The 13133-nt window shown below is 42.8% G+C and overlaps 1 protein-coding gene across 2 annotated transcripts in view; it reads left to right on the plus strand.

The window, feature by feature from the left end:
- Window positions 1–2148: 2148 nt before the first annotated feature.
- Window positions 2149–13133, plus strand: part of RAB21 (RAB21, member RAS oncogene family) — a 36587-nt gene continuing 25602 nt past the window's right edge. Inside the window, exons 1-2 of one of the 2 annotated variants that reach the window (XM_051845669.2) lie at window positions 2175–2584; window positions 5185–5407. In XM_051845669.2, coding sequence (XP_051701629.1) covers window positions 5357–5407 — 51 coding nt within the window. In that variant the 5' untranslated portion in view covers window positions 2175–2584; window positions 5185–5356. Of the gene's footprint in view, window positions 2585–5184; window positions 5408–13133 lie in introns of both variants that reach the window. The other variant, XM_002711335.5, reaches the window with a different exon arrangement.

The raw sequence follows: 13133 nt of genomic DNA on the forward strand, positions 1-13133 counted from the left end.
AAAAAAGATCTGACATATGATCCAGCATCCCACTACTGTATATATATCCAAAGGATATGAAATTATTATACCTGAGATACCTGTACTCCCATATTTATTGAAGCACTATTCTAGTAGTCAAGAAATGAAATCAACCAAGATGTCCATCAACAGATGAATGGATAAAGAAATGTATATATACACACTAAAACATTTTTTTTTGACGGGCAGAGTGGACAGTGAGAGAGAGAGAGACAGAGAGAAAGGTCTTCCTTTTTGCCGTTGGTTCACCCTCCAATGGTCGCTGCAGCCGACGCACTGCGGCCGGCGCACCGCGCTGATCCGAAGGCAGGAGCCGGGTGCTTCTCCTGGTCTCCCATGCGGGTGCAGGGCCCAAGCACTTGGGTCATCCTCCACTGCCTTCCCGGGCCACAGCAGAGAGCTGGCCTGGAAGAGGGGCAACCAGGACTAGTACCCGGCGCCCTGACTGGGATTAGAACCCGGTGTGCCAGCGCCGCAAGGTGGAGGATTAGCCTAGTGAGCCATGGCGCCGGCCAGACTAAAACATTTTTAAAAAGCATGGAGTCCTGTCATTTGCAGCAAGATGGATGGAACTGGTAGAAATTACATTAAATGAAATAAGCCAGATACAGAAAGACCCATACCACATCCTCATATGTGGAAGGTAAATGAAGTCTATCACAAGGTAGAATAGTTATTACTAGGGGCTAAGAGCGGAGTGGGAGGTAGATATAGAGATATTGTATAATAGGTACCAAAACATAGTAGAAGAAATGAGTTCCAGTTTTTCACAGCACACTGGGGGTGAGTATAATTCACAATAATACATTTTTATTTTATGAAGAATTAGAGGAGAGGAGCTCTGAGTTTTGAAACATGAAGAAATGTTAAGGAAAGGCTTTGTGTCTTGTTCAGCACAGTGCACCACATATGGTGAGGCACTCCGATATTCGTTGCACCAAAAGGGTGGCAGGAAGCCAATTACTTGAGCCATCAGCTGCTTCTCAGGGTCTGCACTAACAGGAGGCTGGAGTTGGGAGCTGGACCTGCATATTGAACTGGCGCACTCCAATTGCATGAGCACCTTAATCAGTGTCTTAACTGCTAGGCTGTATCTATAGTATATCCAACGACTGTCTATCTATATCTATATGTATAGTATATGTATGTATTTAACACATACGTGTATTTTAGAGGTAGTGACACAAACATGGAGACAATCTCTTTATTTTTAACCTGTCTTGAACTGTGAACGTCTGATGAAAAAGAATGTTTGCCTGAGACCAGATTTCTAATTGCGAAATTTCAGAAATAGCAGATGGTTTCTTGTGGGGAAAGATGGTTTCTCTCCTGAAAGAAAGGAACGATAAATGAGGAGAAATAAGCAACCATCAAGCCCGTCGGGTTCACCAAAGTGGAGTCAATATGGATTGTCAGACGCTTCATATACAGGAAAAACTAGGAAGCCTGGGTCTAACTGCTTAAGATGTGTCATTCATTCCTTAATTTTAACAGAGTGCCTATTAATTTGCCTGTCAACTGAGCCTAGGAATTCAAAAATGGGCAAGTCTTAACGCTGTCCTTGCTGTTAACAAACCTACAACCTAATGAGAGACGAATACTTAGGAAAATCATTTTCATGGAGGCGGTAAGCTCTGATAAAGAAGGTATAGAACTTAGTGGGGTTGGGTGGGAGGGATCGAAGGATGGGGTGAAGCATTGGGTGGGCAAGAAAACCTATCCAGTTTACACGAGACTGTAAAGAGGTGTGAGAAACCTGACAGTCTGGGGGAACAGAGACAAGTTCAACAGCTGTGATGTGGGCTCCCACAGAGAAAGAGCTGGAAGGGCACCTTGGTAGACTTGGCCCACAATGAAGCCTGTGAGAGTCATCGGCCATTGGAACGTCGCCTGGGCAAGGCCGAGAACATTCTGCACTTCATTACACCTGGGCAGGCAGCTCTTGCTTCACGTTACTGGTACCACCTGCAGAACGGCGCCGGCCCGCACAACGCCGGGCTCTGCCCGGGACAGCTCACGGAGCTCCACTCACATCCGACCGCGCCCAGGGCGGCGGCCCCATAAGCCCCGCCCACGTCCACGCCGGTTCCGCGGGGCCCAGTCCCTAGGGCCGCCCCTGGCCTCGGCGGTCACGTGACGCGAAGTGTGACGTAGGAGGAAGGAGACGCCATTAGAGGGAGGAGGAGACCGAGTGCTCTTCGCCTTTCCTCCGGTTCCTGACGTGGTGGCTTGGGCCCTTCATTCTCGGACTTTCCTTGGGCTCCCCCAGGCCTTGCTGTGAGGAGGGAGCGGAGGGTGTGCCGGGGTTGGCGGCCCTGGGCAGAGGCGACTGCGCGGGCTGCGGCTGGGAAGGCGCTGTCGCGACTTTGGGGAGCTCTGCGCGGCTCTCGGGCTTGGGCGGCGGGCAAGCAGCGGGATGGCTGCGGCCGGCGGCGGGGCGGCGGCGGGCCGAGCCTACTCGTTCAAGGTGGTGCTGCTTGGGGAAGGCTGCGTGGGAAAGACGTCGCTGGTGCTGCGCTACTGCGAGAACAAGTTCAACGACAAGCACATCACCACTCTGCAGGTGCGGCCCCGGGGACGGGGGGTGGCGCCCGGGGCCCCCACCCTCTGCGGCTGAGGACTTGGCCGCCAGGCTCCCTGGGTCGGGGTCGGTGGAAATCAGGGGTGTCAAACCCGCCTTCGGAATTCGCCCCGGACTGCTGGAGAGAGGAGGGAGTGGAAGGGCCCTGAAAAGTCCCCAGCGTCCCCGGTGGTGGCTGCGCACGTCGCGGAGTTCCCGTCCTGGGCTAGTTTCCCCTCCCTAATGTGCTTCCGCCCGGGCCCTAGGTGTTCTCACCCTGCTGCCTCGGAGCCTGGGCCCTTTTCTTTCGGAATTGGGAATTTAACTGCCGGTTTCATTTTGCGGACTAGGCGATGATTTGTAACTTCAGCCCTTACTGATGACTAAGTGTTTATGCAAGTTCCATTTTGTCCTATCTTCGAGTCACAGAAACGGCAAAGCAGCCCTGTGTGGAGGGTTTTTGAAATGACCGCTTGCCGGTGTGGGTTACGCAGTTTCATTGCAGCCTGCTTGAGTCTTGGCTTGTGGGTCACTCATTTTCTGCGAGGTCGGTCGGCCCACGTTGAAACGTCACGTGAATACTGGCCCGCAATTGGTCCCCAAAATACCAATTTAGCCGCTGGTACCATGCATTTCCTCCACCTGTAATCCGGTACAGTTACTTTGGGGAAGCGTTAAAATGTAATCATTGCTTGAGAGTGAAGCCAGCCTTTGAGGGACCTGTCTCTCCCGAAGAAATCAATTTGCATGTGTCAAAAGAAATCCTACTGATCTGACTTGATCAGTTTGGTCAGAGGCAGTGAGGGCTAGTGGACTCTGGAGCCTCACTGTCTCCTTTCATAACCCACCTCCGTTTAACTGTGTGCTCTTGGGTAAAGTACTTAATCTGCCTGAGCTTAGGTTTTTTTCTGTTAAAGTGACTATAATGGTGTCTGGCTGTTAGGACCTGAGCCACTGCATGATCTGTATTATTACTGCCCCAACTTGCACAGTATATGTAAATTAGTAATTGTAGTAGTGTGCAATAACATGGAACATGGAATTAATGGAACGCACAGGCTCCCCGTGGTTGTCATTTGATGTTTGGTGCTATTATTAAACTACTGAGTCTAGAATCTATAAAGATGCACTGCTTCTGATTCCATGTTCTATTTTTACTTCTCTGCTTTTACTCCTATGTAAGTCATAATATCTAAAGAAATGAATACTAGGAGATTGCATTTTTTTTGCCTTAAATTCTTCAAGAGCACTTAACAAATTTTTAATAGTAAATTGTTGAGTATTGCTAGTGAGTACTTTGTGCTTTAGAGAAAGGAAATTTCATGGGGGTAAATATGAATGATCATTTGAAAGTTTAGAAATTCACTTAGGTAAAGTGGTAACAATAACATTTAGTGAGTTTTTAGTGTGCTTATTTACTTTATGTCATTTAATTCTTTTAACAGATTATGGCATGGATAGGGTTGCATTTGTTTTGTTTTTTTAAGAGGCGGGGGAGAGAGCTCCCATAGACTGGTTCACTGCCCAAATGCTACTGAGGGCTGAAGCCAGGAACTCAGTCCAGGTCTCCCACATGAGACAGGAACCAGATTACTTGAGGCATCACTGGCACCTCCCAAGTCTGCATCAGTAGGAAACTGGAATCAGGAGTTAGAGCTGGGCGTATAACCCAAATACTCTGACGTGGGATGTGGGCATCTTGACTGCTAAGGCTAAACTCCCACCCTGATGTGCATCATGTTATTAGCCTGGTTTTACAGGTGAGGAAACAGGCTTTGTTGAGTAATTTGCTGGCAGTCATATTGTTGTCACAAGTATGGTCAAGTAGAGCCCAAGCTTAAATTTGAACCTCGGTCTGACTTGAGATTTTGAGAAGGCACAAACTACCCCATTCAGCACTTTGTTTTGTGCTAAGGTCTAAAAGAAAACTATTGTAGTTGAGATCTTAATTTTTTTTATCTTCAAACTTTTTTTTTTTAAATTTATTTGTTTGAAGGGCAGAGTTACAAAGAAGCAGAATGAGAGAGAGAGAGAGAGAGAGAGAGGTCTTCCATCTGCTGGTTCTCTCCCCAAATGGCTGCAACAGCCAGAGCTGGGCTGATCCGAAGCTAGGAGCTCCTTCCAGGTATCCCACCTGGGTGCAGGGCCCTAAGACCTGGGCCATCTGCTGCTGCTTTCCCAGGCCATAGCGGAGAGCTGGATTGGAAGTGGAGGAGCTAGGACTTGAACCGGTGCCCATATGGGATACCAGCACTGTAGGCAGCTGGTTTACCTGCAGCGCTGACTCCTCAAATTATTTTTTTTTAAACTGTAGTGGTATGCAGTTCCTATCAGTTTGTTTGACAAAGATTTAAAACAAAGTTTTCCAAAGCATTGCATTTGCAGCGAAACTGATGCACACAGGCATTTCTTTTTTTGTTTTAAATTTCAGCTCCTACATTTAACAGAAAACATGTAGTATTTGTCTTTCTGTATCTGGCTTTTTTCATTTAACATGAGATCTTGATTTTTTTTTTCTTCTTAAAGATTTATTTATTTATTGAAAGGCAGAGTTAGAGACAGACAGACAGACATTGATCTTCCATTTGCTGATTCATTCCCAGATGACGGCAATAGACACGGCTGGGCCAGGCAGAAGCCAGGAGCTTCTTCCAGGTCTCCCACGTGGGTACAGGGGCCCAAGCATCCGGGCCATCCTCCACTGCCCTCTCAGGCCATAGCAGAGAGCTCGATTGGAAGAGGAACAGCCAGGACACAAATCAGCACCCACAAAGGATGCCAGCACCACAGGCGGTTGCCACTGTGCCAGCCCAAAGAAAATATTCTGTAAGCTGTGGGCAGTTGTCGTATTACTGGATTTGCTGTCAAGTGAAAAACACCCTGGCTCTTAATTGCTTCAAAAAAGTTGTTTCATCCTTCAAATTCTTTTATTTGGTTTTGTAGTAAAAGTTTATTTTTCTTTTGGTTCCTAATATATTTGATCCGTTAAAGTTGGGTTTAATTTGTTCAGATGGTTAAAGCCTGTTACTGTCCTTTTGAATACTGATTCTGTAATTCATGGAATATTGGGCAGAAGCACCAGGAACTAGATTGGGTCCTGGGTGTGCAAAGAAGAGTAAGGGAGTAGAAGCTATGGTTTGGGTTACCTACTTTTTAACTTTGTCACCTGAAGATTTGATAATAATGCTTCCATGTTCTCATCAGGACATTAATAGAGACTTTGAAAGAAAAGAGAGAGAGAGAATGCCAAGTACAAAGCTATGTAGCGGGTCTTTACATAATTCAAGTAGTGCATGGCCAGAGGTAAGTTTTTTCAGCAGTGCAAACTCTTAGGATGGGGCTTTTTCAGACTGTGCATGGGCCACAGGCCTTCTCCTCTTTCTTCTTGAGTGAGAAACACAGGTATTAATGGAGTGGTAGGCATATTAATGATAAATGAAATGGAAAATAACTTAGGACTAACTACCTTGGGTTATTGCCTAGAGTGGACCCAAATCCTTTTATGAAATTTAGAGTTATCTAAGAACTACAATTCTGACTTTTTGCCCTGGCCACATCAGTCTTGCCCACAGGATTATCATGAGGTACTTTGTCAAATGTATGCAGAAGACAGGACACACAGTGTTTTTGCAGTACCCAGATCTGTGAGAGGGCTATATGATGTGGTAGAAATAGAAAGGACTTTGAAGTTAAACTTGGGTTTGAATTCTGAATCCTACTTCATAACCATCATGATCTTGGTAGGTTATTCTAATGTCTGTAAGCTGTCTCCTTTTCTATAAAAATGCAAGTACCTGATTCAGATCTTTTAAGTGACTAAATAGTCATCACATTTAAAGCTACTAGCACAGTGTCTGGCACATGTTTGTTGAATAAACATTTGCTGTGGATTGAAGACATGATTATGTTTCTTTTTTCATTATAGTCAATAAAGGTAATAAGAGTAATTTGATATGAATGGTTTTGAGAACCCATGCTGTCTTTGAGGAATCACATATTTAAATTAACAGCATTATCCATCCTGAAGTTTTGACTGGGACATTTTATTTTTTTGAAAATTGTGAAGTTTACCATGCTTGGGTATTTTCATATTGGCTTTTTTCCACAGAGCTGCTTCTAAGCTACTGATAGTTACAAAGTAACCTTATAGGTATGCTTTTTGGCCTAGAAAACTTGAGTATTTTGTAGGGTCTCCAAGTTCCCTTACGTGATTTCCCCACTGATTTAAGGTATTGATAAACCTGACAGAAAACAAAGACAATTAGAAGGAGAGAGTAATTGCTGCTTCTCTGAAATTTATTAAGGTGGTCTTGTTGACTCTCAGCAACTAAATTCAAGAAATGTTTATATCTGTTATGTATCAAACATTGTACTAACTGGGAAATGTAAAGATGATTAAGGAACTTTATTTTTTTTTTTAATTTATTATTTATTTGAAAGACACAGTGAAGAGAGAGATCTTCCATCTTCTGGTTCATTCCCCAAATGGCCATAAGCCAGGGCTGGTCCAGACTGAAACTAGGAGCCCAGAATTCTATCCAGGTCTCTCACATGGGTGGCAGGCATCCAAGTATTTGAGGCATCACCTGTTGCTCTCCCAGGTGCATTAGCAGGAAGTTGGATTGGCAGGGGAGCAGCCAGGACTCATACTAGCACCCCTATGTGGGATGCTAGTATTGTAGGCCATGGCCTATTCCATCAGTTAGTACTGTTAACAGATTGTGCTATTTTTGCTGTAATCATCTTTGGTCTTTAGGTGTGTCCTTTTTGTATCTGTGCTAGTGAGTGATCATTTCCATTTCTCTTACTGTGCTGCTTTGTTCATGCTACATGCAATTTCACTTTTGTCTTCTGAGGCAGTTAACTTTATTTTTTTTAATTTTATCTTTTTATTTAAGAGGTAGAATTACAGACAGCAAGAGGAGGAGACAGAGAGAAAGGTCTTCCTTCTGTTGGTTCACTCCCCAGATGGCTGCAATGGCTAGAGCTGCTCCGATCCAAAGCCAGGAGCTTCTTCCCTGTCTCCCACATGGGTGCAGGGGCCTAAGGGCTTGGGCCATTTTCTACTGCTTTCCCAGGCCATAGCAGAGAGCTGGATTGGAAGAGGAGCAGCTGAGACTAGAGTCGCACCCACATGGGATGCTGGCACCGCAGGCGGAGGATTAACCTACTGTGCCATGGCCCTGGCCCTGGCAGTTAACTTTAAAAAGTGAAAAGGTTGATTTAGCTCACAGTTTTGGGGTGTTCAAGTCCAAGATCAGGTGACTCCATTGGTCTGGTAGCTGAAGAGGGTAGCAGAACAAAGGAAGAAAGTATCACTTGGCAAGCCAGGAAGCAGAAAGAATGGCTGGGCCCAACTCAGGCTGTTAAAACCAACCGTCTCACAGGAACTATCTTCCTAGGGCATGTTCTCCATTGGACCCAAGGACCTCCCACTAGACCCACCACTTTAACACAGTGATTAGATTAAGTTTCTACCCTCATATGGGCTTTAAACATCTGCATGAGTTAAGGCATTAAATAATATTCAAATTATAGCCTTTTCTTTATTAAAAGTAACATTGTTTATAACCAGAATCAACAGTAACTTTACCTTTTTAGGGTTCTAACAGTGGAATTCTACCTATTTGCATTCTGAGTCTAGGGTAGGTGCCTGGCATTTGATTAGCAAAATAGTACTGTAAGGTTGGCTGGGCAGGCAGTATCCTGACATTTTGGCAAATGAGAACTAAGACTTGAATTATATTTCTGAGATTCCACAAATAAAAATGGCATACTGTTTTTTCTTAAGCCAAGTCTACTACAATTTTTTAATACACTTAAAACTCGTGAGCAAGACTTGGCATTCAGGTCCTAGCAGTTCTACATTTTGTGTCAAGTTTCTGATCTAGGAACCTTAGATTAATATTTTGAGTAGCTGAAATATCTTCTAAGTAACTGTGGAAGCCATATCACTATTGATTTAGCTAATTCATTATAGTTTGTTTATATAATAGTTGATGTCTTTTAAAGTCTCCTCAACTTCAATATTTTACTAGATAGATACATGTGAGCCATAGAGGCTAGTAGGGTTTTTTCTGTTTTGTTTTGTTTTTAATTTTAGAGAGATGGGGTTTGGGGAGGGAGAGTGAACATGCCTGCTCCCCCACTGACTAGTTCACTCTCTAGATCCCTAGAACTCAATCCAGATCTACATGAGAGGCAGGAACCAAACTACTTGAGCCATCAATGCTGTCTGCCAAGGTATGGGTTAATATGAAGCTGGAGTCAGAGAGCTAACCTAGGCACACCCCTATGTGAGATACAAGCATCCTAACTGATGTCTCACTATTGGCTCAAATGCCCACCTTCTCCCTTTCTTTTAAAATTTTTTTTTCTGAATTGTGGCTACAAATTCCTGAGATATAAGTATTTTATAGCTGACTACCATTTTTCCCCTGTGCTTTAACCTGCTCATTAAAAGTGACCTTTTGGCTTCCTTTTTGAAAATTTACTTGAGGGGGCCGGTGCCGTGGCTCACTTGGTTAATCCTCCACTTGTGGCGCTGGCATCCCATATGGGTGCCGGGTTCTAGTCCCGGCTGCTCCTCTTCCAGTCCAGCTCTCTGTTGTGGCCTGCGAAGGCAGTAGAGGATGGCCCAAGTGCTTGGGCCCCTGCACCCACATGGGAGACCAGGAGGAAGCACCTGGCTCCTGGTTTCGGATCGGCATAGCACTGGCCGTAGCGGCCATTTGGGGGGTGAACCAATGGAAGGAAGACCTTTTTCTATGTTTCTCTCTCACTAACTCTGTCAAATAAATAAATAAATAAATAATTTTTAAAAATCTTTACTTGGGATCTTAACTGATTATAAACCCTCTTTTTAGCAACTAAGAACAAGAAATGAAAAAAAATTCAGATACTCAGCTTAGTTTTTGATAACTAACTTGTATTGCCTTGATACAGAGGACAAATTTCCTAAGTTACCTGCCTGAATCCTGTTATGTGTTAAGTGTGGAAATAGTTATTGATACTTTAAAATTTTGTACCGGCAACAGTGTTGGTGACTAGCAAAAATAATGTAACTAGTTATGCTCCTATGCTCACACACTTATACGCACCTGTATTCATGAGAAAGTTTCTTGCCTAGTAGGTGTTAAAGACAGTAAAGTAGGCCGGTGCTGCGGCTCAATAGGCTAATCCTCAGCCTGCGGCGCCAGCACACCGGGTTCTAGTCCTGGTCGGGGCGCCGGATTCTGTCCCGGTTGTCCCTCTTCCAGGCCAGCTCTCTGCTGTGGCCCAGGAGTGCAGTGGAGGATGGCCCAAGTGCTTGGGCCCTGCACCCCATGGAAGACCAGGAGAAGCACCTGGCTCCTGCCTTCGGATCAGTGGATCAGTGCGGTGCACTGGCCATTGGAGGGTGAACCAATGGCAAAGGAAGACCTTTCTCTCTCTCTCTCTCTCTGTCCACTCTGCCTATCAAAAAAAAAAAGTATTTGTTCACAATTCAGTACTATTTTATTTTCAACAAATTCCTTATGGTTGTAAAATACACTGTTTGGTATTTTGTTAGTACTTAGCAAACTTAGCAAAATAGAACCACAAAATTGGTTAAATAAGTTAGGAGATTATCATTTGGCAGATATGTTTGTCCTGTTCTTTCTTTCCTATAATCCTTTTGGTTTTGCAAAAAAAATTTTTTTCTTTTCCACTATGATTGTGATTTTGGATAAGATGTTGAGTAAATAAGCCTTAGGTACAAATGACAGCATGAACTAAATACCCCTAAAATTTGGAAGATAAATGGAATTAAAAGATCTAGTGCTGGCACCGGTGCTGTGGTGCAGTGGGTTAGTCCTCTGCCTGCAGCACTGGCATCCCATATGGGCGCCGGTTCCAGTCCTGGCTGCCTCTCTTCCAATCCAGCTCTCTGCTATGGCCTGGGAAAGCAGTGGAAGGTGGTCCAAGTGCTTGGGCCCCTGCACCCGCATGGGATACCTTCTGGAAGGAGCTCCTGGCTCCTGGCTTCGGATCGGCGTAGTTCCGGCCATTGCGGCCATCTGGGGAGTGAACCAGCGGAGGGAAGACGTTTCTCTCTGTCTCTCCCTCTCACTGTCTATGAATCTACCTCTCAAATAAATATTACCCCAAAAATATTTTGGGAGGTAAATTCATGTGCAGGGGCACTTTGTAAATGTAAGTGTGCAAGATTAGGATATGTATATGTGTTCTAGAATAGCATCTTTGTGTATTGGCAAAAAGCATTATGGAGTCAGTCAGACTTCCACCCACTGTAGCATCCAGCTGAGTTGCCTGACCTTGGGTGAGTCACTGTATTTCTTTAAATCTCAGGATCACAACTGTAAAATAGGGCTAATTATCTGCTTCACAGGCTTTGTTAAAAACATTAAATGAGAAAGCTTAGGCACAGATCTTGGCACACACTGCATGTACTTTTTTCCCTTCCTATGGTCCAACAACATTTTGAGTTGCTATTGTTTTAATGTCACTTTGCTCCTTTCCTTACTATACTTGGGGTTCTTCACTGAGATGTTGCCAGGTATTTATAAATACCTTGGAACAATGTGGAAAGTGTTTTTGGTATGCGCTTATGAGCATTTTTCTTGGGAGTAAGAAGGTTCATGGCTTTCTTCAGATTCTTAAAAATGTCCATGATTACTTCTCCCCATCTTCACTACTATGTCACAGAATTAAGAATTGCTTTTCCAGATTGTATATTACTACCATAAATGGTATTTCAGTAGTATGGTCAAGTTAAGTGTTTCATAGATGTGGTTAAAAAGGAAAAGACAAATGTCAGCCTTTTGCTCATTTGTTAATATCTTCATGTTATATTAAATCTTTTAATTTGATTTCCAAATATATTTGTATTTTTCAAAAGTATTTTTTCCTTAAGAAAATAATTATAGAATATTACAAACTTTGGATGTTTATAAAATTAGATGACCTATATTACAAAAAGAATCTTTTTCATAGATTGATGATTAAGTTTTTCATTATGAAAGAAGAAAAATTTTGTAGGGATCCTATGCTAATATGCTCTGCTAGTGTATCATGTTGAGGTTAAAATAATTTGGCTTATAAGGAAACTTAGAGTGTATCATAAATAAATTGGGTAATACTTGCATTGTCTTTCTTGGGGATATTGTAGATGTGATTATCTACAATAACATATTTGAATGTATGTTGTAAGCAGAGCAGCTTGTGTGTCCTCACCCCCTTCACTAGAGAAGTGTTAATTCAGATTTCAGTCTGACCAGTCCCATAGTATAATGGTTATGAGTCATGTCTGGAGCCAGATGACCTGGATTTTAAATTCCCTTCTTTCACTTATTCTGTGACCTTATGTCTCAGTGTGCACATCTATAATATTTGAATAATCATTATATCTCATTTACTAAGTGTTATGATCATGAATTAAATTACTTAATATTTGGAAATCTTTTAGAACAGTGCCCATGGGCCACTGTTGTGGCATCATGGGTAAAGCTGGTGCCTGTGATGCTGGCATCCCATATGGGCACCAGTTCTTGTCCCAGTTGCTCTGCTTCCAATCCAGCTCCCTGCTAATGTGCCTTGGAAAGCAGCAGAAAATGGCTGAGTGTTTGTAGGAGAGCTGGAAGAAGTCCCTGGCTCCTGGCTTTGGTTTGGCCCAGCCCTAACCATTGCAATCATTTTGGGAGTGAACCAGTGGATAGATGATCAGTCTCTCCCTCCTCCCGCCCCCTCACCTCCCTCTCTGTCTCTCAGTAACTCTGCTTTTTAAATAAATAAAACTTAAAAAATTTAAAAGCTGCCTATTTCCTTGTGAACACCATGAGAGAATTAAATAAAAGTATGTGTTCTAGCTAACAAATTACTTATATCACTGAAAATGTGACTTATAGTACAAGGCAGTATATACTATATGTTGCATGATTGGATTCCCTAAAATTTTTCAGGATAGAGAAATTCAGTATGGATTGTATGCATACTATAAGAAAACTTAAAAATTCAAGGAAGAAGAGTATAAATCATAAAGTAAATTTATATAGGTAGAATCCAAATAGAGAGTAAACCATAGACCCAGATTTGATGAGAATTTTATGTGCAAACAGAATTGGAGGAAATGTAAAGTCCATGTAAGTTGGAGAGTAAGAGAAATACTAGAATCTGTCTTAAGGAAGATAGACCTATACATTGTTACAGAGATCTTTGGATACAAAGACAATGGAAACTTTGTAGATGAAGGCTCTAACTTTTATAAAAGAGAAGTTTATAAATGATTTTTAAAGTGGTTAACAATATTTGGTACAAGTAAACATTGAATAAATATTAGCAAGTGTTGGCAGTTGTGATAGAGATGACTTGTAGTGTTTCATTGAACAAGGGTATTTCAAAAAGTTCATCAAAAAGGGATTTAAAAGATGTTTATTTTAGTGGAAAAAATTATTGGAACTCATGCACTGTTTTTTCATAATATATATTTCCAACTTTTTGCATAGCTTCCAAAATATTTTGCACCATTAAATTTATAATTCCTTTTTCCACAAACTTTTTGAAGTACTTTTGT

Source organism: Oryctolagus cuniculus, chromosome 11 (genome assembly GCF_964237555.1).
Source record: "Oryctolagus cuniculus chromosome 11, mOryCun1.1, whole genome shotgun sequence".
Taxonomy (NCBI): domain Eukaryota; kingdom Metazoa; phylum Chordata; class Mammalia; order Lagomorpha; family Leporidae; genus Oryctolagus; species Oryctolagus cuniculus.